Source organism: Galleria mellonella, unplaced genomic scaffold (assembly GCF_026898425.1).
Source record: "Galleria mellonella isolate WM207_F2 unplaced genomic scaffold, CSIRO_AGI_GalMel_v1 utg44, whole genome shotgun sequence".
In the NCBI taxonomy this organism is placed as follows: Eukaryota; Metazoa; Arthropoda; class Insecta; order Lepidoptera; family Pyralidae; genus Galleria; species Galleria mellonella.
Genome location: NW_026442100.1, coordinates 3,381,381 through 3,405,189, shown reverse-complemented (window position 1 = coordinate 3,405,189; position 23,809 = coordinate 3,381,381). Strand labels below are relative to the sequence as shown.

Genomic DNA, 23,809 nt, shown 5'->3' with positions numbered 1-23,809 from the left:
TGATATATCCGGAAACTTACAAATATAAAATCATCTGAAAGCTGTAATCGTATTTCAAAAATCCCAATATACTCACTGTACTTTTTTACAAATATACATATTTTAAATATATATATTTGAAATATGTAAATTTGTAAAAATGTACCTAAAATTCTACAATACATTCATGTACCGTGTCGTTATGAACCTCGATATAAAAATATTTCAGTACAAGCCACTTCAAAAATTAGAAATACATAGTTTTGGGCCGTATTCCAAGTCACAATAAAATTTATAATAAATTGCTAAATAACATAAAAACAGAAAATACGTATAACAAATTTATCAGCGTATTAAAATAGTTTCTAATTAATAATATTAACGAGTATCTAAAGGATAAATCAATATAATGTTTATTTTTGTCTCCACGTTACTGCACCTAACAAGGTGTATGTGGGGAGAAAGGGATTGTCAGCACTGGAGTTTGACAGACCCATTGCTAGCAATATGCCCTATTAGGTCGACCTCCACGTGGTTCCCCCTGGAAACCATCATGAACAATTCTTGTTGAATTCGTCACGATGGGCCAACTGACCTGCTTCATCCTCACCTATCACCTTTCACTGGTGCCCCGCCAGTGTATCTCGATAGCGCAGGTGGGGTTTACCATTCCATTATCACCCATTAAAAAAAAAAACAAGGTGTATGTTGTGTCGTATTTTATAATATTTTATTATAATGTACAATGCAACTATAGTAACAAATAAATAGGCCACATTTATATTATTTTTTATAAAGTGGGCCGTCAACTTGTATAAAACAATTACACACGACAAAAATAATACAAATATTAGGTAAGTACTTAATTTAAAACATCCGCTGATGCTGATAGCTGCATGCAAAAGGAAATACAATACAACTGCATAGCTGTATAATATAGTATACAATTTGACACGTATTGCTATATTGTTACAGTGTATTTTTCATATGCAAATAATTACTCTGATATATTGGTACAACGACCTATAATTACCTACCCTATTTTTAGTGGCATAAAAAAAATTATATATAAATATATATATATATATATATATATATATATATATATATATATATATATATATATATATATATATATATATATATATATACATATATCTATATTTTTTTTTTGCCGTGTTGCCTACAATAGGCTACTCTTTTCTTTCTCGTGAATGTCGCAAGAAGCGACTAAGGGAATTTAATAGTCGAGGAATGGGCGTCCTGTTGCGGTTGCCAAACCGCCTGCTAAAACCTTCCTCATGGGGGAGGCCTATGTACCAGTGAACAGTTAACGGCTGATATCATAATGATTATTAGAAAAAGGAGACTGTGGGCGACAAAGAAAACCAGAATTAGAAATTAGAAATGATGGATATATTATGGCTGTGTTTCGGTTTGAAGGGTAGACAGAGGAACAGGTGGACCGTCAGCTTGTTTGCCATTCTAAGTTTTATAAAAAAAATATAAACGCTATACCAATAGCGCGGGTGGGGTTACCATTCCATTATCACCCATTAAAAAAAAAGCCCATTGCCACTTGAGCTTGCTTATTAAGAGTATTTCTATATTTATAGTTAATTAATACAAATTCAATTGTTATCTCGGACATACCGTTTCAACTTTGAACCCAATGGAATCTTACTTTCTGTTACGCAGCGTACGTCACGTAGACAAGGGCTGTATACCATGCGTCGTTTGCCCGCAACCGACTGCCGCGATGATAAAAAAATACCTTTTTAACCCATTAGAAGTCAAATAAAAAGTACTGTTTCTTTTTTTAAATATTCTTTATTTTCATACTAAAATAAGAGCATAGGAACACAAAATACGAAAAAATATTCAAATATAGTAATTTTCGCGAAATTATGAGGGTTTTGAGTACATGGCTGTATGAAATATTTCTAAACACGGTTTTCGAAGTGTTTTTAAGCACTTTTTACACTGCCAACGCACTCTTGAATGACAAAGGACACACCGCAGCTGTTTTTCAATTTTAGTAAGATAGTGTCCAACTCCATCTTGGTACAGATAGGAACACGCGATCTCTTTGATCACCTTGGCGTAAATAATATCGTGCGATGTGACGACGAAACATGAGTTGATCCATTCATCGTTACTCATCACATGTAATCGCCAGGCATTAGCAATAGCTACGTCTAACATGTAAGTGAACCACCCACCACCACTTTTTACACACAGCAATTCTATATAATGAAACAGACTGGTCCAGCTCATCCACACCTCCCATATTGTTGTTGTACGTTTGGAATAAACGTGGCATCGCCATGTCCATCTTTTCCTTCTTTGTTCGACACTATCACTTGACTGTCTCTAGCGGTTCAATGGTATCTTAGTTAGTTGCATGGTACATACACTGTTATCTTTCCATTTACCAAAAAAGTTCACCTTTTTTGTCAAACCAGTCATAAGCCTTTCTTTTTCATATCCTTTGTGCTAAGCTTGCTTTCATGTCTATTGTGTTGATGAGCGTATAATTGGCTGTTTTCTATAATCATATCAATTATATCATTATCAATATTTTCCAACATTTGTACAGAATTGTTAATAGTACTCTTCCTGTCATGGACTACTCTTGGCCGGCAAAGAGTATGTAGGGGAACACTTTCAATCGGGTTCGAATTCGAAGTGCCAATCCACTTCGAATTCGATCCGATCCGAGTAGAATCTAGTCGTATTCTTTTTGACGCCAGCGGTTTTTCATCACTATTGTCGTACGAGCTGTCTTATGTATCGCTATCCTTTCAATATGTAAATATCTCAATAGTACCAGGTATGTCTTGCGGCATGGGACATGTCGCCATCTGTTCCTCCTCATCTGTCACCGCGGATCACGTCATATTTACATCGCTTCCTTCTAAAACAGCTTCAATCGCTGCTTCAGACTCGTTCGAGTTATAAAATGCTTTTTTTTTATTGTTAGAAACCTGAAAAAAAAGCGGTTATTTTACCTTATGTTGTCACTGTACTCGTTTGGCTCTTGTTTTATTTCAGTTACAAGTAATGATTGCATTATTGTTTATAACTTATTCTGATACGTATTTTATACTAATGAAATGAAAAAAATCAACTTATAAACAGTAATTATTAGAAAATAACTTAAATAATGAACTCACCTCCACAGTGTCTTGATGATACAACTTCAACTTACACTTTTTATCATAAAAAATCACACTACCCTCGTAATATTCGTCAATATACTTGCACAGTTGATTGATAAAGTAAAACAACAAGGTAGGCTATGATAACTTTACGCGATCTGTAACTGGCACTCACTCAAATGTATTGTTATTATTCACGTATTGTTATTATCATCACGTAAATATGATTTGTTTTGTTCTACAATACGTCAGGTGAAAGATAAATAAACTTATCTGTCACTAATTGCTATTAAATGGAGCGTCAGCTTGTTTTCCCTTTAAGTACATACTTAGTACATATATAACGAACGAAAGCGACTTAGAAATTCCTAACAACCGAGGACGAGATCCGAATAATGGTAGAATAACAGTAACGTCTATTTCAATACAATATAATGCAACAGTAGCTAAGTTTTTTTTTGTTGTCACAAAAACATTTATTAAATGATTAACAATCTTTAACTCATTTATAAATCGAAACGTTCAATTAATTTAAACTATATTTCATTATTTTAAACGTGTGGTCCCAGCATTGAATAGGCCACTTCTTATTTCCTCGTGGGTGTCATAAGAGGCAACTAAGGAAAGGCGAAGGATAGGTAGCAGCATCCCACTTAAAACATCTTCAAAGCCTAACTGCGGTTGCCAATCCGCTTGCCAAGCATAGCAACTACTGGCAATTATTTATGAACCGACTGAAATAAAACAAACACTAAGTGTTAAGTGGAGCAAACCGCAACGCATTAGTAAAAACCGCATTCAAATCGGTTGAGCTGTTTCTGAGATTAGCGTGCATATCCTTAGAGACAAAAACACAAACCGACAAACAGACAAGAATTCCAAAATAATTGTTTTGGGTTCTATTGCGTTCATAAAGCCCCCCTATAATAGTATCATTGGCGAAACAGTATACTCTGTTATGTCCATGGTACTGCTCATGTCTAGAGGCGACAGTTACCACCTTCCATCAGGTGGGCCGTCAGCTTGTTTGCCATTCTAAGTTGTATAAAAAAAATATCTTCCATTTACAAACAGCGACCAGTTATGTTCTTATTATATAATATATATAGATATATATACATACATACATATAATACACAACTACAATTATATATATATAGATTTATACATTTAGATTAGTAAAAGATTTTTTTATAGTATATATTTATATTAATCATAGGTATATAGATTTGTGTTACTATCGGACATCTTGTGTATTGTCTTATGGTCGGGTAAATTATTGGTTTGTTCACATTTTCACTATGTCTTATTAAAACAATATACAATATGTCTATGTACAAGTACAATGAATGTAAATATGTTAACTAACAGTCTATATTTGCTTAAATGAATATAGATGATTTTTGAAAGACCACCTGTATACTACTGTTATAATTTAAACAATACTAATACAATTAATGGTATTTTGACTATTATTATTTGACATAATTTGTACTCTATTATTAATTGGCACATATATGTATGTATTAAATGTGATGTATCTTGTACCTATTAATAATTTGCATGCTTTAGAATATAAGGCGAACATTTGTACTTCACCTAATAGATCAATATCTGTAAAAAACAATGTTCTCGCAAATAAAGAAATCTAATCTAATCTAATCTAATTAGTTTATTATTAATTTATGAGACACTTTTATCAGTTCATTTATTAATTATTAATTTACTTTTTATAATCATAAACCGCGAACGTTTACGCTGTGAAATGAGATCCCTATCAAGGTTTTCCCTAGAAGTACACAGTATGGGGTTTTTCAAAAAGGATATATTAAAGTTTCTTTAAAGTTGGTAACGCGCACGTGACACGCCTAGTGTCGCAGGCGTCCATAAGGTAACCATAACCGTAGCTAACCAGGGGGAGAAAGGATTGTTAGCAATGGAGTTTGACAGCTCCATTGCTAGCAATATACCTTATCAGGTCGACCTCCACGTGGTTTCCCCTGTAAACCATCGTGAACAATTCTTGTTGAATTCGTCACGATGGGCTAACTGACCTGTTTCATCCCCACCTATCATTCTTCTCTTGTGCCTCGCCGGTGTATACCAATAGCGCGGGTGGGGTTATCATTCCATTATCATCCATTTAAAAAACCGTAGCTAACCGGTAATCGTTTACCATCAGACGACTTGCATGCTTGTTTGCTACCTTCGTGGTATAAAAAAAATATCAAATTAATTCAGGTTCATTTGAATTTTAAATTACTATTTGCATGCTTACATTACTATAATACAATTATATATTTGCCAAAAATAAATCCACATTGCTATGTTAATACCTCCATCTCGCTGTTTATACGCAAATAAATTTATTTCATTAATTTCTTAATAGTAAACTGGTAAAAAAACACAATCCGGTGTTAGGTACACCAATGTATAGGTATACAATTACACTATGCATTGAAGTTTAAATAAATAAATATGCTCATGGAACATTTTGTCGTCCATAGATGCGTTTTATTCATTTTAAAATAAGAGTACTTATATATACAATTATAATATATTAAATATACTGTTTTTGTTTGACTGAATTTGTTATATTTGCATGTCTACTTCTTAGATTATATAAATTAGATAGAGTGCCTCCGTACAAATGCATTGCCAAAAACAGGTCAACTTTTTTATCCGTGTGTGCGTAAAGAAGGTTAACATAAGGAGAAATTTATCTTGTAAGGTTACCTACATTAAAAAATAAAAACGATATAAAATATATTAAACAAAAAAATAAATTATTTTAAATAATTTTTTATTTTAAATATTGCTCATCTTGATAAACAGTGCATAATGATTCATAATCATCATTATCAATATTGAATACTTTGATTTATATCTATTAGCATTGACATTAAGTATGTTTACGTTATAAAATAATTGAAAATGGCCGCCATTTTAATTAAAACATATTAATTAATAAACAATAAATATTAAATTTTGTGTTTGGGAGGGGGAAGCCTATGTTCAGCAGTTGACATATAACGGCTGTTATAATGAAGTACTGTATATTTGTATTATATCAGAAAAAAATAATTCCAAATTCAAATTAAAAAATGGACCTATTCGGGGAAATTTTTAATCCAATTACTTGCAACACTAAAAATAGTGCGTTTCGTTTTGATTAAAAAAAAAAATGTCGATCAAACGTAAGATTAGCTAATTTTTTTTTATTTATTTAGCCAATTTCACGGTATTGAAGCCAACTTGTATTGAAGTCGATTGAAAGTCGTAAACATGATGATTATCGAGTTACAGCTGGCTTAAGTACTTTAAGTGCACACTATCTCGTCTTTAGAACTAGTGAACTGATTCAGATAATACACTTACTCATTTACATATCTAATATCGAAAACAAAGAATCATATAATGTTATCGCTTTTGCACTATTCCAATTCCAAAAAAAAATTATCGGTATGTAGGATTAATAGTAGGGTCCATCTTTATAATATGTTTAATTAATAATTAAAAAAAAAACAATAATTATTTTACAAATTAACAAATAGATTTTTACTTCGTCCAAGTTATTAAAAACATTCGTCGCTGGCCCGTGCGCGGGATGTGCGCGCAGCCAACATCACAAAGCGCCTGCGCGACCTGCGCGCGCATCTTGCGAGTGAGTCCCGTGACCAAGCGTCATGATATACTCGTAAATATAACAAACGTTTGTTTGTCTGTTTGTTTTTAACTAATAAAAAATTCAATTATATTATAAAAGTTAATATATATATAATAAACATTGGTGAGTATCATCTCACCACAGGTACAAAAGGCGGACTTAATGCTATATAATATTCTTTCCCAGTTAACCTTTGGAAAAAATAATAATGCAATTATTAAATATAAATTAATTAATGCTAATCCAGTATAGAATTTATATGTATTATTTTAATGTTAAAAATTTCGTTAGCACACATTAATTTTAATGTAATAACTACCAGTCTAACTTACATGTAATTAGTTCGCTCATGACTAAGGATCACGAATTGGTTCAGAAACTAGAAGAGCTTTTTAGATCTAATTACACGTAAATTCAAACGTAGTTATTAGATTAAAATATAACGTGTTATAATAAGAACAATTTTTATTTAAGTAAACAAAAATATAAAGCATTTTTGAATAATCATTAGAATTATGTACAAAAAAGGCATAAAGAAGCCTTTCCCCGACCGTCTGTCAAAGCGCTATGTCTCAACCTAATAACAAGGAATTACAAAATTTTTAATCTTAACAACTTCCAATGCTGTCGATTTGAAATTTCTAATAATATTACATACCATTAGCTCAGTTTTTAACTAAAATTATAGCCTAAAATAAGAAGTTACGAATTATAATATCAATAATAAATTTGTCTATTGCGTATGAGAAATGCAATTTCAGCTGAAAAGAACGGCCATGTTGGTTTTTTTTTTCACAAAAGTGGATTTACAATTATTTTTTATCAGTACAGACTACCAAGCGGCACAAGAGTTATTTAAATAAATAATTAATTCAAGTTCATTATTGTAAATATTATATTCAATTATATGTCAAACAAAATGTATTGAGATATATGTCCAAGTTAAAAATTGGTAAAGCCCTATTTTTCCCCAGATTTGACTAGAAATTTTATTACGACAAAGAAATGATATAATTGAAAGAATCAGCAATATCGAATGCGGAATTATATCATTTTATTTTTTATCATTTACCTCTTCGTATTTGTTATTATGATATTTTGGAAATCAAACAGTTATAATATACGTTTGATAATATCATAGATAGGTATAGATAACTAAAATTCGTAATACTTTTTATTTGATAATAAAAAATAATCTTTAAAACCGGTTTATGAATTTAAACTTAATAATCTGGTTTTACTATTTTTTTTTTATAATCATTTAATATATTGTTTTATGCAAAGACGAGAAATCAAAAAGATAAATACAGAACAGATGGATCCAATGCGAAAAATGAACTGAATTTATATAGAACTGGCAAGATACCGTGTCGTATTAAGAACGTCTTCTTTTCAGCCAACTTCAAAAAGAAGAAGGTTCTAAATACAGATGTATTTTTTTAAAAAAAATATATGAAACTTAGAATAGTAAACAAACTGACGATCCACCTGATCAAAGTTGTAACCGTCGCCTATAGACATGTACTGTATAGGCAGTACTATGGACATAACAGAGTATACTGTTTCGTCCATGATATCCCCCATGCGCTGCCATTCCTGAGGGCTCAGGTGTTATTCCTCTGTACCCTGTAAATGTCCCACTCTTCAAACCGAAACACAGCTATGAACACAACTGCTTTACAAGCAAACAAATTTTGTACAAAATCTTCCTCTGGTACATTTTATGCTTGTTACCTCATAACTCCGTCAATTCTAAACCAATTTTGATAATTTTTTTTTTTATCTGAAAGGATATACTTTCAGATTTGTCAGTAGTAGTTCAGTTTTGAATTCGAAATGACTAGTTTTGTTAAAATTGAAGTAGGTGTCTTTTGTGGAACACAATCTTTTATAGATAAAAGGAGGGCTCCAACCGGTGAATTTACCACGGGCCTCAGATGGTATAGTTACGGCACTGGACATTTCGTCATAGTCGTAAAATACTGACAAATCTATATATGTAATCTTTGACAGATCCGTCAGTATTCTACGACTATGATGATTTGATTTGAATAATAATAATAGATTTTTTTAACTTAAAACTGATTATTCGACTTTCAACCACCAATAAAACATGAAAACTTAAGATTGAAAATACAACCGAATAAAGTACCTCCTTTTATTTGAATTCTTTTAAAAAATATTATTTTTTGCCCCAAAAAAATTTACTTATCGTCCATAGTGGATTCAAAAAAATACTTACTCGACTACAGATAACGATTACAGAGAGAATTTAACTAACAAAACATACTATTTGGTTACATCTAGGTAGGTATATCATTTTAATAGAATAAGAACATAACATTTGTGCATTTCGCGGCATGGTCTCGTGACCGTGCAACATTAGTTGAGGAACGGGTTGCTATCAAGCAATCTCGACTCTTCCACCTCCATCACCTGCCACTGTCGACAGTAATCGTAATATTCTACGTAACGACCTTATAAATTAAGTTTTTGCGACAATTTACAAAGTGCAATAACAAGACGAAATTTATTTCTGAAACGACATCGGGCCTTACATAAACAAAGGGCGTCTTTTACAATAGTCGCTGCATAGGTACCTCTGTTCCACACATGTTTCTATCGCGATAGAGCTCGTTTTTTAGAGCTTGCGCTAACAATATACGCTAGGCACCGGTGAAGGATGATAGGTGAAGATGAAAGGGCAGGTCAGTTAGCCCATCGTGAAAAATACGCCAGGAATCCAGCATGATGGTTTCCAGGAGAAACGACGTGGAGGTCGACCTAATAGAGTATATTGCTAGCAATGGGACTGGTAGTCCGCATAACTAATAATCCTTTCCTCCCAACTACACTATTTTTTTTTTAATGAATGATAATGGAACGGTAACCCCGCCTGTGCTAACGATATACGCTGGCGGGACACCAGTGAGGGATGATAGGCGAGAATGAAAAGGCAGGTCAGTTAGCCCATCGTAACGAATTCAACCATAAATTTGTCATGATGGTTTCCAGGGGGAACCGCGTGGAGGTCGACCTAATAGGATATATTGATAGTAATGGGGACTAACCTCCCAATTGGTAACAATCCCTTTCCCCCACTACACTAATATTAGCAAAAGAGGAAAAGGAAGACCGAGGAATAACTACATGGGACAGATAAAAGAAATACTAGGTGTCATGTCGTATAGGGAGGTCAAGGATATGACCTGGGATTGAACTGGCTGAAGGAAGATGCATGAATTAGTTGCACCGACAAGAGGAAACTCTTAAATGAAAAGAAGAATATTATAAAGAGGACAGATATGTTATTGTTATTTGTAATGATAAAACTCAAAAACTACTCAATCGATTTTAAGAATTCTTTCACCTATAGAAAACTGCATTATCGGCTAATAACGTAGGTTATATATTAATTTCGAAAATTCTATCTATCCGTGCGAAGTAGGGCCGTATCGCTAGTGTATGAAAATGGAGTAGTAACTCTGACTGCACTAACGGTATATGAACATGCACGAGGGACGACAGGTAATAATAAAAAGATAGGTCGGTTAGCTCATCGTGATGAATTCATTTAGAATTGAGCACGATGGCTTCCAAGGGGGACCGCAAGGAGATGGACTTGAGAGGGTATATTGCTAGCAATAAGCTACTAATTTCCCCCTATAAGGAGCTGGATTGGCATGACTGTGTTTCGGTTTGAATGGTGGGATATGACAGTAAAATTAGAAGGTACGCAAGGCAGGCACCTTAGTCCGGGGGAAAAAGGTAGAATCATTATAATGTTTGTAATTGAGATCTAAGATTTCCAGGAGGGACCACGTGGAGGTTGTCCTGGGTATATTTCTAGCAATGGGACTGATAGTCCGCATTACCACAGATAATATAATACTATACTAGGCATTACTAACAATCTCTTCACCCCGTATGGACGAAGGTAAGCTTTGCAACTACTATTTTATTAAAAAAAAAAAACTAGAAATTCCTAGAATAATAGCATTAATATACCTATCTATCCGGGCGAAGTCCAGGCGGGTCGCTCATCGACATCACAATAATATATAAAGCATTTTGCAATATTTTATTGAAAATATTTTAAAGCCGATAGAATTTGTATTCGCTCAAAGTCCGTTCAATTGTGTTTACACTTCATTTATTACAGTCACTCTTTTTTGTTTCTATGCGACATGGATATTTTTTTTTAATGGATGATAATGGAATGGTAACCATGCCCGTGCTATCGGTATACACTAGCGGGGCACCAGTGAGAGATGATTGATGAGCATGAAAGCAGGTCTGTTAGCCTATCGTGACAAATGCAACAAGTATTAGTCACAATAGTTTCCAGGGGGAACCGCGTGGAGGTCGACCTAACAGAGCTTACTAGCAATGGGATCATTAGTCCTCATTACTAACTAATACATAGAATTTAAAAAGTAATCGAGACGTGTTCTTTAGTTGGATTTTTTTTTTGGTTGGATTATACAAACATTTATTTATCATTCATTGAAACATTAGAAATTTAATGTAAAAAGCTTAAATATATGTTTCGTGTTATATAGGCATTTAAATATTGTATCTTTTATACTATTTTTATTTATATAATTTTGACATGTTATTTTCATCCACGAACGCTCAGGTTATAGAATGAACACCCTGTCGAGGTTTTTTCAAGAGACTACAGCATGGAGTTCTTCAAAAAAGAAGGAAAAGAGATTTCTTCAAGGTCGGAATTGCGCATGTAACACCCCTGATATTAAAGGCGTTCATAAGCTACGGTAACCGCTTACCATCAGGTAGCACGCATGTTCGTTTGCCAACTCAGTGTTATAAAAAAAGATTTTCTTTTTTATCATTGCCGAATTGTTATATAAATATTACTTGTTATTATCAAGTATTTTTAATTTAATTTTGTTAATAAGGAGCATTAAATTGTACACTTAAAATGTATTTTATATGTAAACGAGCTGTGAATACATTAAACAAATGTTACATCATTAGAATCTTTTATTATTATTGTATTTTGCAAATAAAGTATTTGATTCGATTTGAAATAGCTAAACAATTTGTAACCATCTCTCTCCCTTCCAAATTTAATTATACACATACATAATTGGTAAATTATGAAATAGCTATATAATTTTAAATATTTTTTTTATGTTTTGTATAATTGATACCGATAATGTGGTTGTGTTAATGTATGATAAATTGTTTAATTGTTTATTAATGCATCACGAGGTTATAATGATGTTAATACATTAATTAACTGTCCTCTACATGTACACACAAATTACATGTATACTCATTAATAGTACCATAATTAATATACCAGAGGGAGACTTTGTACAAAAGTCGTTTGCTTGGGTACCTCTGTTCCATTCGTGTTTCAACCATGAAGCAGTTGTGTTTGCATGGCTGTGTTTCAGTTTAAAAGGTGGGATATCGCGTGAATTTACAGGGTACACAGAAATAACACCTGAGTCCTCAGGAATGGCAACGCATGGGGGGTATCATGGGCGAAACAGTACACTCTGTTATGTTCATGGTACTGCTCATGTCTATAGGCGACGGTTACCACTTTCCATCAGGTGGGCCGCCAGCTTGTTTGTTATTCTAAATTGTATAAAAAAAAGTATATAGAATACTAATAAAAAAAAGAGTCAGCTAATTTGACAGTAAGCTGACAAAAGTTGATCCGTCTTTGAGACTCGTAGCTCTATTTATATGTATAGTCTAAAGAATAGATAGGTAATTATATTCATGACAAATTTGATATTTATATACTTTCTTATATATATCAGCCAACACTGTTCAACATATGCCTTCCCCTGGTGATTTGTAACACAGTTTAATGCTTGACAGGCGGATTAACGACCGCAGTCAGGCTTTAGAGATGTTTTAAGAGGGACGCTGCTGCTCATCTATTGCCGTCCCTTAGTCATCTTTTACAGAACAGATATCCATGGAAAATGATGGCATTTTCTATGCCGGGACCACACGGCCGTTTTCTTTTTTTATTAGCAATCTATAGTTAATGTTTTTGGTGGTGCAGTTACTTATATTTAGATGTAATTTTACTATCATAATACATTGTATTACATGTACATTTAACCAGAGGGAGACTTTGTACAAAAGTCGATTGTTTGGGTACCTCTGTCCCATTCGTGTTTCAACCGTGAAGCAGTTGTGTTATCTCTGTGGGATATGGCGTGAATCTTTTACAGAAATAACACAGTCCTCAGGAATGGCAACGATGGCATTTTCATGGGCGAAACCATACTCTGTTATGTCTTTTTATTGCTCATGTCTATAGGCGACGGTTACCACTTTCCATCAGGTGTGCCGTCAACTTGTTAGCCATTCTAAGTTGTATAAAAAAAATGTATTGTTTGTTAATTTCAATAAAATAAAAAAAAATATAGACGCAAAGAACTTCGTGTGTGTATGGGTTGGATGTATGTTTACAACATAAAAAAGCTAGTAGATAAATATACATATAAATATTAAATATATTGTTTCAATCAATTTTGTGCCTTATGAATACAAAATATGATATTTATTGAAAAAGGGAATTAAAAAACAGGGTAGATCCCTGTTCCCGATTAGACGATGATGGCATGACTATCGGTTATTCCTACTTTATAGGGCACGAATATACATGCAACTACCGTGTGAGGAAGGTATTGCTCTTACTGTTTGGTTTTAAGTAAAAGCTTTATATTGTATAAAACTCAGAGTTCATATTTGCTCGAGACAAAACCCTTGTATGTCAATCTACATTAATATTATAAAGAGGAAAGATTTGTATTTTTGTGTGTATATTTTTGTGTAACAATATGGCTCATCGTCACGATGAGCCAACTGACCTGAGTTCATATCATAATCTATCTTCCCTCGATGGTGCTCTGCGAGCGTACACCGATAATGCTGGTGGGTTACTATTCCATTTTCATCCCCTAAAAAACCGTCGTCTATAAACATGGAGTAGGCATCCCAGAGTATACTATGATGCCCATGGTATCCCTCATTGGTATTCCTGAGCAATACAATGTTATGTCTACGTACCCTGTATTTCTATTACCCTATACCCTGTATCTTGAGGATGAAGCTTATAATTAGCTACTTTTTTTAATGGGTATAAATGGAATGGTAATCCCGTCCGCGCTATCGATCACCGACGAGGCACCAGTGGAAGATGACAGGTGAAAATTAATGCAGGTCAGTTGGCCATGATGGTTTCCAGGAGGAACTGCGTAGAGGTCGACTTGAGAGGGTGTATTGCTAGCAATAGGGCTATTAGACCCCATTAATAACAATCCCTTTGCGCCCGATTATTTACTTATACATTAAATAAATTCGTGGCCTAGTAGTATATATAGTATACATGATATATCTAATTTATAAGATAATCTTTTGAGGATCTCTCAAAGTTTACACAAATTTCTGACTGATGAATGATGAAAAATACTTTCAACAAAAAAAAAAAAAAATTATTGGCAGTAGTTTCACCCCGCGAAACGTTAAATTTTAACATGCTTGTTAACTTGTGAACTTGTGTAACTTGTGAACGTAAAACTTACACTACACGTATATAACGTGGGCAAGTTTTACGTTCATCACAACAATAAAAGTCGAGTACTTCATATAATCCAAACTCTAATTTAACATCATGTCTGAGTACGTAAATAAAATAAATCTAAATTATTTGATTAGAATTATTTTGTTTAATTGTGCAACGTACGTGTGTGATTGCCAACATTTGAAAATCGACCACCACTATTACTACCAGAAGTTCTACGATTCCATATTAGCCATCATTCTCCAACTGACAATTTATTCACGCACGCTTTGCACACGTCTTTTACCTCTAAACAAGACAGCTTTAGGCAAATTATTAGATCACCGCCGAATGGTTAATACTAGGCTTCGAGCATTGATTCTTTTCATTGATCTTCCGCAAGATAACACCTACATCATTAAAATATCTATCTAAGCAATAATTAAAAATTTTTACGAATAATTAGGTTGATGCGGGAACTAATCGAATCACAATAATCCAGGGTTTGCTGGAAGAGAATATTGTACTTGTCTATTTTATTTTATATATATATATATATTATATGTTTGTAATTTTTTTGTGTACAATAAAGCATAAATAAATTACAACACTCAATGACTAATACAATTAAACTGCTTTTTCACACAATACTTCAGTATTTTACAAGTACCTTAAGTATACATTTAGGTACTCGTACGTATTTAATTCAGATAATATGACTGACTGCAGATGGTAAATTAATCTAATGAAACATGCGAAAATAATTTAGGTTGGCTTCTTGTAAAACTCTTGATTTTCTTCTAAAATTACCTAAGAACATATTTTAAAGATAATATTTTCAAATGTTTCAAAAAACCAACTTCAATAAATTTATATTCAGTAATTTTTATGTACTTAAATCACGTAAATAGCTCTAGAAGTTAACGGTCTCGATTATAGACACTGGGTCTCTGAGGTGCCGATGTACGTATATAATAACTAACACATTGAACATAATATAACTTTTTTGAAGTCGGCTAAAATTACGTGATGAATACTTACCGGCATATTTTCCCTCGCTAGCTCACGTAGTCCGCCCTCCGCGCCCGCCGCCCTACTGCCACGAGGAGCAAGCCTCCACTGTGCCAGCTCACTACCTGGCCCCATCTGAAGCCTCCTCGCGTGACAGGCACCCTCGCCGGCACCACCACGAAATTCAACTCTACAACTAACATCCATTAAGTCCAAATCCCCACCAGTCCTCCCATTCCGATTCCCATTCAAATTTGATGTTCCTTCAGCATTGTCTCCGGTTATAATAATCGTCGGAACTATTTTTCGAATATCTGTTTTACATTCGCCTGTTATAGGTCGTATATTAGAACGGGGGGCATCTTTGAATTTTTCTTTCAGTGAATTAATAACCGCTTTTCTTGCTTGTTCATATTTCGCTTTGGCTTGCTCCTCCCTCCATTTTTTTAAAACTTTATCCTTCGGGTCTTTAATATCATTGCTCCTTCGGTTTTCAAATATCTTTGATACTATCTCTCTTTGTGCATTTAGCGTATTGGTGCATGTCGATTTGTCTTCGAAGGATTTTTCTGCAGTAGCTAAAGTTTTGTCACGTTCATAAGTTAGATCCGAGGTTGACGTGCTAGCTACAGTGGATCCTCCATAGAGCTCCCACCATTTTACGCCAGTTTCATTTATGGGTGCCCTGGAACGGGCAGAGTAAGGAGATTTCGGTAATTCGGCCATTTTCATTACGACTACATCAATTTATATTACACTCTCAGGTTCCAAATATTCTGTCTGCCCCATAAAATAAACTACAGCTTCAAAATTCTGTCCAGCTTCTAACTTCTAACAGTTCTAAATCTAACTACGTTCACCTTCCTTCAACACTACAGTCTGACTAATTTTGGAAAAGCTTTCAATTAAAATTGCAAGTCACATTATTCAGAATAATTTTCATCCATCAATATACTGAAGAGTTTTCTTCTCTTTCCAAATATGTAAGACTAAAAGAGACCGAAACAGATCAGTGTAACGTAAAATTCATGTAGCAAATAGCAACAAGGTGATGCGTTCTAAAAATAACAATACCTTTTGTATCCCATATTATTAATGATACACTATCGAATTATATTCAGTAGGTCAGTGGTGTATATTTATCTGCAAGTCATTTACCTTCGTGTGAACTGCCTCTTTTACTATTATTACCTACTTACTTAGTACTGAATGAAGAATAAAAAAGTTTATTTAAATAAAAATCACTTCCAAATTAGAATACAGGGTTGTTATCACCTGGTAAGCATAGCGATGCTTGTATCAGGTGGCCTCTCTTCCATATCTTTGGTAATGTTATAAAATAAACATGAAATCATTAGAAGGTATACAATAAAATGACATGTCCCGTATTTACAGTGAACAATATAGGATTTTTTTATTATAATTTGATATCGAGGCAGTTTTCAATCTATCAGATTTATGAATCGAAACAATCCTGGCTAAAGAAGCAGATAGATAGACATATTGGAAGTGGGGTGGAAAGGGACTGTTAGTAATGGAGATTAAAAATCCAATTGCCAGCAATATACTCAATCAGGTCGATCTCCTCGTGGTTTCCCCTGGAAATTATCATAGGTAATTCCTAATAAATTCGTCATGATGGACTAACTGGCCTGTTTTCGTTATCATCGATCACCCTTCACTGGTTCTCCGTCAGCGTATCTCGTTAGCGTAGGCAGGGTTACCATTCTATTTTCACCCATCAAAAAATCCCTTGGGAGACCCCGAGGAATCGGCTCAATTTTAACTCAGATCCTAAGTATTTAAAAGTCGCAACAGTGTCCTGAACATATTTGTAAAGATAATCCTTTGGTGCGAATGCTTACCCAGAGGACTAGATCGTTATTGGTTATTACGTCTCAATATAGTTTTTTCAATACACTTATTAACAAAAAAAAAAAAAAATAATTACTTTCAAACAATTTTAGTCCATTTTTATTTCAATATAATTTAATTCATTAATTAATTAGTCAAAATAATAAATTACTGATCGATGACACTCTTTTTTTTAATATTTCCTTATCCATTTGTTTCTAATGGTGAAATCAATTCTATAAATCGATTTCTCTCATGATAACAATAGAATTATAAAAATAGTATATTGAGCTGCATACAAATTATTGTTTAAAAGAAAAATGCAAGTCTTTATGCATTATAATGCAGCGTAACAAGGGAAAATGCAAAAATCTACTATTAGGTAGGAGTAATTTATAGTCTGGTAAGGCAGTACTGTCATCTCTTAAACTAAACTCGTACGTAACTAACTGGTTACAATAATTTTATGGATTTTGTTTCTAGGGGGTTGAGAAGGGGGTTCAATGTTAATTCAGAATTACCATTATAAATTAAGTAAATACTTATCAAGTTTTAAAGATAATTAAAGGATTTTTGTAATATATGTTAAAAAATATAATAATATACATAGTAAATGAAGTTAATATAATTTTAACTCGAAAAATCTATAATTCTATATAAGTACTTTATATCATTGGAAACATAAGAGTTTATAAGATTTGTATGAAAGTAAAAACCGAAATCAGCACTTATTTAAACACCATGATTCTGTAACGAATGTATATAAAAATTGTGAACAAACAAACAAATAGGAACGCCTAGAGATGGGCAATCCACCTGGGTGGGTTTAAAGTCTGGTGGGTAAAAACCGGGTGTTTTGGGTTTATTGGGTTTAAACCCAATAAACACCCAAATTTTTGGGTGTTTATGATTTTGTACTTCATCATCGTCATCTCAGCCGCAAGACGTCCACTATACTGGACATATACAATATTATTATGCAGCCTACAGAATAAAAAACTTTTAATTTGATTTTGAGTTTATTAAGAAAGAGATGAAAGTAAAATGTAAAACTACAGTCAATCACTGTCAGATTCAGAGTTATTACAAGCGATGAATTGTATAGGTTCGATAGGCTCTATTTCGTCTAAACTGTTATGTTCATTTACTTGCTCAATGAAAGCTTCTAAGGTATTTTCTTCATTAAACTGAATGTCCTCGCATTCAGCTTTATGTTTAAGATTCCAGTTATAACAAATGAATGAAATTTTTTCAGTTCTTTCAGTTGTAAGTCGATTTCTTTTGTTATTATGTATGTAGCCTTGGATACTAAAGGAACGCTCAGTGGCTGCCGAAGTACAGGGAGCTGATAGAATACGAATCGCTACTTTGCTTAACTCAGTGGAACCACAAATACCTTTCCACCATATTAGGGGCTCAATGCTATCTAATGAGATCCATACAAATCCTCTGGCCCAAAAGTTTTCTTTAGCTTTATAACACGCCAAATCTGCCATTACATTTGACAAACTTAAGTGTTGGCTTAAATTGTAGATAAACTCCATACCCTTAAGTTCTTCCTCTTGAGTAAGTTCGACTCCTAGAGTCCTGGGGTCTAGAATATATGCTGCAAAATGTATTGGCCTCATTGCCATATTGCATCTTGAAGATACTGATGTTAGAATCTGCTGTTTGCTTTCTTCGCTCAATGTCGAAATCTCATTTAATGCAAAACGTATCTTAGCTTGTACATCTCTAAATGTAATGTATGTGCGATGCAAACGATTCTGGTCGCTCTCTAAGTAAAATATGCTTTCAGTGACTGGTTCCAAAATACTTATACATTCCCCTGTCTTCGTCCAGAAATCATCACTTAGAATTAAATCTTTAATATCTCTTGAAATTACCACATCTTCTCTAACTGTTAATATTTGCAAAGCTATCTTATTTGCTTTCAAACTTTTTAACGAAGTAACATGACTTCCCCATCTTGTAGCACAAGGCAATTTTAGTGTTTGTGTAGAATCTTCACCCTGCCTTGATTTTATCAACAAGGAACTTAATCGTTGACTCCTTTTAACAGTTTTTATTATATTTATGGCTTGCATAATAAACACAGTTACTTCTTGTATCTTTACAATATCTTGGCACAACAAGTTAAGGATATGTGCACAGCAACCGAGAGGAACAACATGTGGATATTTGAGTTTTGTTAATTCGAATGCCTTTTGTATATTTCTAGCGTTATCGCCAATAAGTACAAGAAACTTATTTGCTCCATACACTTTCATTACTTTTTCAACTTCTTGGCTAAGGTATTCACTAGTGTGAGGATTACTTTCTGTATTCAAACTTTTAACGTATGCAGGTTGAGGTTTTGATATAAGAAAGTTTATTATTCCTTCATTTCTTAAATTAGACCAGCCATCGCACTGAAGGTGTAAGTAACTACAAGCATTTAGTTCCTCATTTAACTCAAAACGCATTTCTCTATATATTTTATCTAAGTATTTTGTCGCTAAAGCTTTACGTGAAGGTATTTTAAATTTTGGTTGCAATTTTTCGAAAAATTGTATCCATAAAGGATGTTGCACCATCGATAATGGCGTCCCTTTTACAAATATAGCTCTCGCTAATTCTGTTTTTATATGATCATCGGTGTCTTGAAACTCAGCATTTATTGTAGTGTTAGCAGACGACGAGGGGCTTATAAAAGAATCATTTGTCTCTATCTCTGACAGTCCAGACATTTTGGTTTTGGACGAGCTATCTTTTATAAGTTTCATAGAGTCTTTTAATGTTTCTGGAGATTTTGGACAAGTGATAAGATGTTGAAGCATTTTGGCAGCATTACTGAATTTGTAGACCTTATTACAAAGCTTGCAAGAAACAGACTTGTTTGGTAAAGTACGGTAGTGCTCCCATATGCGTAAATCTTTAGGTCTCCCCATTGAACCTAAAAAAATGAACGATGATTAGTTGGTCTGACGAAAATTCAACAATAGAGTGCCTATTTTTTTACAATGATTATTTCTTGTTATTTACAATAAATTTATTAAAAAAATAATAAAATAAATACAAAAAACCTTTGTAAAATTACATCTCCTCGGAGGATTAAACGCAGACGCTAGTTTATTATCGTATTGTTCTGTATTTTTCTCAGCAACTTCTTTAATTCGATTATACTTACGCATATTATGTTAAAAATAAATATCTAGTACACATCTTAGGCTATCCACCATTATTATCCAATGACGACTCTCAGCTAACTATGCACTATCATCCAAAATAAACGTGTATGGAAAATTTTATCCCAGTCGGTTGAGGATTGAGGATAATTGCATCAACATACGAACATACCTACATACTTTTATTTACATAACGCAAGCTAAATAAAAGCTTGTAATAATACATCTAATTTTAAGTTAAAATTGTTAAGTGATCATGATATAATTGTATCATTCAAAAATCCACTTACCTTTAATTATTTCTTGTTAAGTATAAATATTATTTCAAATCTGCTCCCTTAATATGCACTTTTTTACTGCTTTTCCTACCTAACACGTTACCAGGAAGTCACGTTACCAGAGTCAGAGTAATAGTGAACACGTTTGACAGTGATTGTCGTCGCCTCATATTCAGCGTCGACGAATAGGGGAATCCCCAGTCATAATGTATTGCATGCGTGGCGGTCTTACTTCAAATCCATAAACAAAGAGATAATTACAGAACTCGATACTAGATGGCGCTGTTTTTGTTTGAAGAAAGTTTGCGGGCTAAAATACATAGAATTTCATCAATGACTTCCACAAAGAACAACATTTCTGTTTTTTCTAAGTCCGTATCTCTTCCGTATATTTCATAAGATATAAGCTTGGGCTACATTGTTATGCAACGTGATTTTGTCGCTGTCTTGCTAGCAGGGTTGACAGATATACGATTTAAATCGTACTCATACTATTATTTGTCTATTTTTTAATGTACGATCGTAAAGATTATGATCGTAATTCGCACAAAAACATACGACTTTTTGGTTACCTGGCAACATTTTTATTATGAAACGAACATGCTCACATCATCAGTCACATGCAACAATTTATTGGGGATTTCCCCTTCACATCTGGCAGTCCTGCTTGCTAGAATATAGGTAAGTCAGCCACAGTTACTGACGATCGATATTTAAAGGGTATTGTTTTTGTGCTAAATATTTCATAAAAACGTTATTTAATACTTTCTGGATTATTAATTTAGTTGATAATCACTGGAAGTAAAATGGATGCTAATTTGAGAGATCAAGATCTTCGTATAAAACAGTTAATAAAAGAAAATCTACGTAAGTACTCTTTTTATACCTATGTAGGTAAGGTATAATAAACACAAAAGGTACTTAGATCGCGTGTGTTCGAAGCATTTATTCTAATAAATTTAATTTAAAATTGTAGAAAGAAAAAAATGTCTGCCAAGCCGTAGCCGAAGCCGATCTCCAAATATATTTGGCGATAGTGAGACCCAGTGTCCAGATGATTTACCCAGCGTCGTCGCAACAAAGAAAAAAACGAGGATAAAGTAAAAGAAAATTTACTGAAAGAAGAAACAAACTGTTCTAAATGCTTAATTTATGGAGAAGAGGATAAAAGAAATGAGTATTTCGGACTGTTAGTGGCTCAAGAATTTAAATATATACGGCCATGTGTGCGAACGAGGTGTTATGAAGAAATTTTAAAGTATCTACGGGAAGCAAAAGGCCAACATGTTGATCAACTGCAACATGAAAACACTGAAAATTAATTACTTTCATTTTATTATATATAGATTTTTAAAATTTCCTGAAATATTATTAGTTAACGTTTTATTTAATATTGTAGAATTGATCAATACAATTTATAAAAATAATTTATTGGTATTACTTACATATTTTCAAAAAAATACGTAAAAACCTATTTTTTTGGGTGATTATGGGAGTTTATGGGTGTTTATTGGGTTTTTACCAAAGCACCGGGTTTAAACCCGGTGCTTTGCCCATCTGTAGGAACGCCATAAAATCTCTGTGATAATATATTTTATTTGTTAATTTAATATAAAAAATAAATCACATATACGCACTTTTATTTCAGATATTTTGTTAATTACAAATATATAGTATACATGAGAGTATATATATGTATATATATTCAATCTTTGTTTATCAATTTGCTCACAAAAACTTGTGTACATTTATTTATTTGGTTATTAAAATATATATATCTAGACCTAGAATATACGTGGACGGAATCACGCGAGCCATACGATGTTTATATACAATGAGTACAAATTAAGTACTTTGCACTCGCAGTATAGTAAGTAAAAATATATTTATCTATATTTTTTATCATATCAGTGTCAAAAAAATGTCAATATAGTAAATGTACCGTATAGCATCACGTGCTTTAACGTGTTCTAGGGTTTCCAACTGGAACAAAAATGTCGATTTTTGTATCATTGCCAATCGGATATTTCATTCAGATCTATTAATGAAAGAATCGAGGTTCAAAAGATCATGGGCGGCTGTAGTCACTTACCATCAGTTGAGCCGCATGCTCCTTTGCCCCCTGTGTTATAAAAAAAAAACTTAAAACATTGACCATTTATAAACAAAAAAAAAATACACGATACGACAATATTAATATATTATTAATATTATTCCGTCACACGGTTATTATTCACGGTAATATCCCCGGGCAAAAATGAACCCGATAGACTGTAGGGGCTTTGGCAAAACGTTTACAGCTTCAGTTAATTTTCTATAAAAAAGAAATAAATACAGAGTAGAATAGTAGTATCGAGGTCTATTTGCTTTTAAAGATTTGTAGGCCGATCTGTCTTTAAAAAGATCGATTCAGAAAATAAAATGAAAAACCCTAGAACATTGTTCAAACGATGCGCAAGCGCCAGGTCGATAAGCTCCCGGATTCTAAGATTGGGATCAGAACAATTCTTATCTACGGACTTGAGACATTGTTAACCCTTGAACCTATTGCTTTGCACTAATTAGTGTTGCGTAAACATTAATACGACGTTTGTAGGGTTAGGAAAAATAAAACAAATTTTAGTTACAAGAAAACAATTTAATAAAAATATAAGATGTAACAGATAACACTTGAGTGGAACTATAAATAAACTATTATTGGTACCATCTGTGTTGTTTCTATATCTATATGAAGAATCTCCGCTCGATGTTGTTATGAAAACATAATTAATTATAATTTTATTTACTTTATTACGTTATTCAAATGCGAAAATACATCTATCCCTCTGTTTTCTTGTTTATTAATATAATATTGTCAAAATCTAATATTTTGCCGATCGACATTTCGTGCACACAAGATTCTACACGTAGTTCGTCACAAATTTCTACTTTAATAATAATAATAATAATAATAATAATAAAACAGATTTATTTCTCTTCACAATTCATTACAGTGAAATACAATGCTTATATTAAACAAATTATAAATATAATTGTGAGAGACTGATGCCGAGATAGATAAGAATACCTGTATTACAGGTCACCAGGGCCTCACTCCGCAGGGTTACTTACTAAGCACTTGTAATACAATAAAA

General features: G+C 33.1%; 2 protein-coding genes across 2 annotated transcripts in view; both read right to left on the bottom strand.

The window, feature by feature from the left end:
* The window catches only part of LOC113509792 (rootletin), a 98,772-nt gene extending 82,442 nt beyond the window's left edge, over window positions 1–16,330 (bottom strand). The window contains exon 1 of the mRNA XM_052898547.1: window positions 15,407–16,330. Coding sequence (XP_052754507.1) covers window positions 15,407–16,108 — 702 coding nt within the window. The 5' untranslated portion in view covers window positions 16,109–16,330. The remainder of the gene's footprint in view (window positions 1–15,406) is intronic.
* A 1,730-nt stretch (window positions 16,331–18,060) lies between these two features.
* Window positions 18,061–22,222, bottom strand: LOC128201468 (uncharacterized). Its single transcript, XM_052898549.1, has 2 exons — window positions 20,688–22,222; window positions 18,061–20,165 (listed from the first exon to the last, which is right to left on the bottom strand). The coding sequence occupies exon 2, from the start codon at window positions 20,158–20,160 to the stop codon at window positions 18,289–18,291; it is 1,872 nt and encodes a 623-aa protein (XP_052754509.1). The 5' UTR covers window positions 20,161–20,165; window positions 20,688–22,222; the 3' UTR covers window positions 18,061–18,288.
* Window positions 22,223–23,809: the final 1,587 nt, after the last annotated feature.

What these genes read in the sequence shown, in the direction of transcription:
- LOC128201468 (XM_052898549.1), bottom strand. Translation starts at nt 20,160, where the DNA reads ATGGGGAGACCTAAAGATTTACGCATATGGGAGCACTACCGTACTTTA.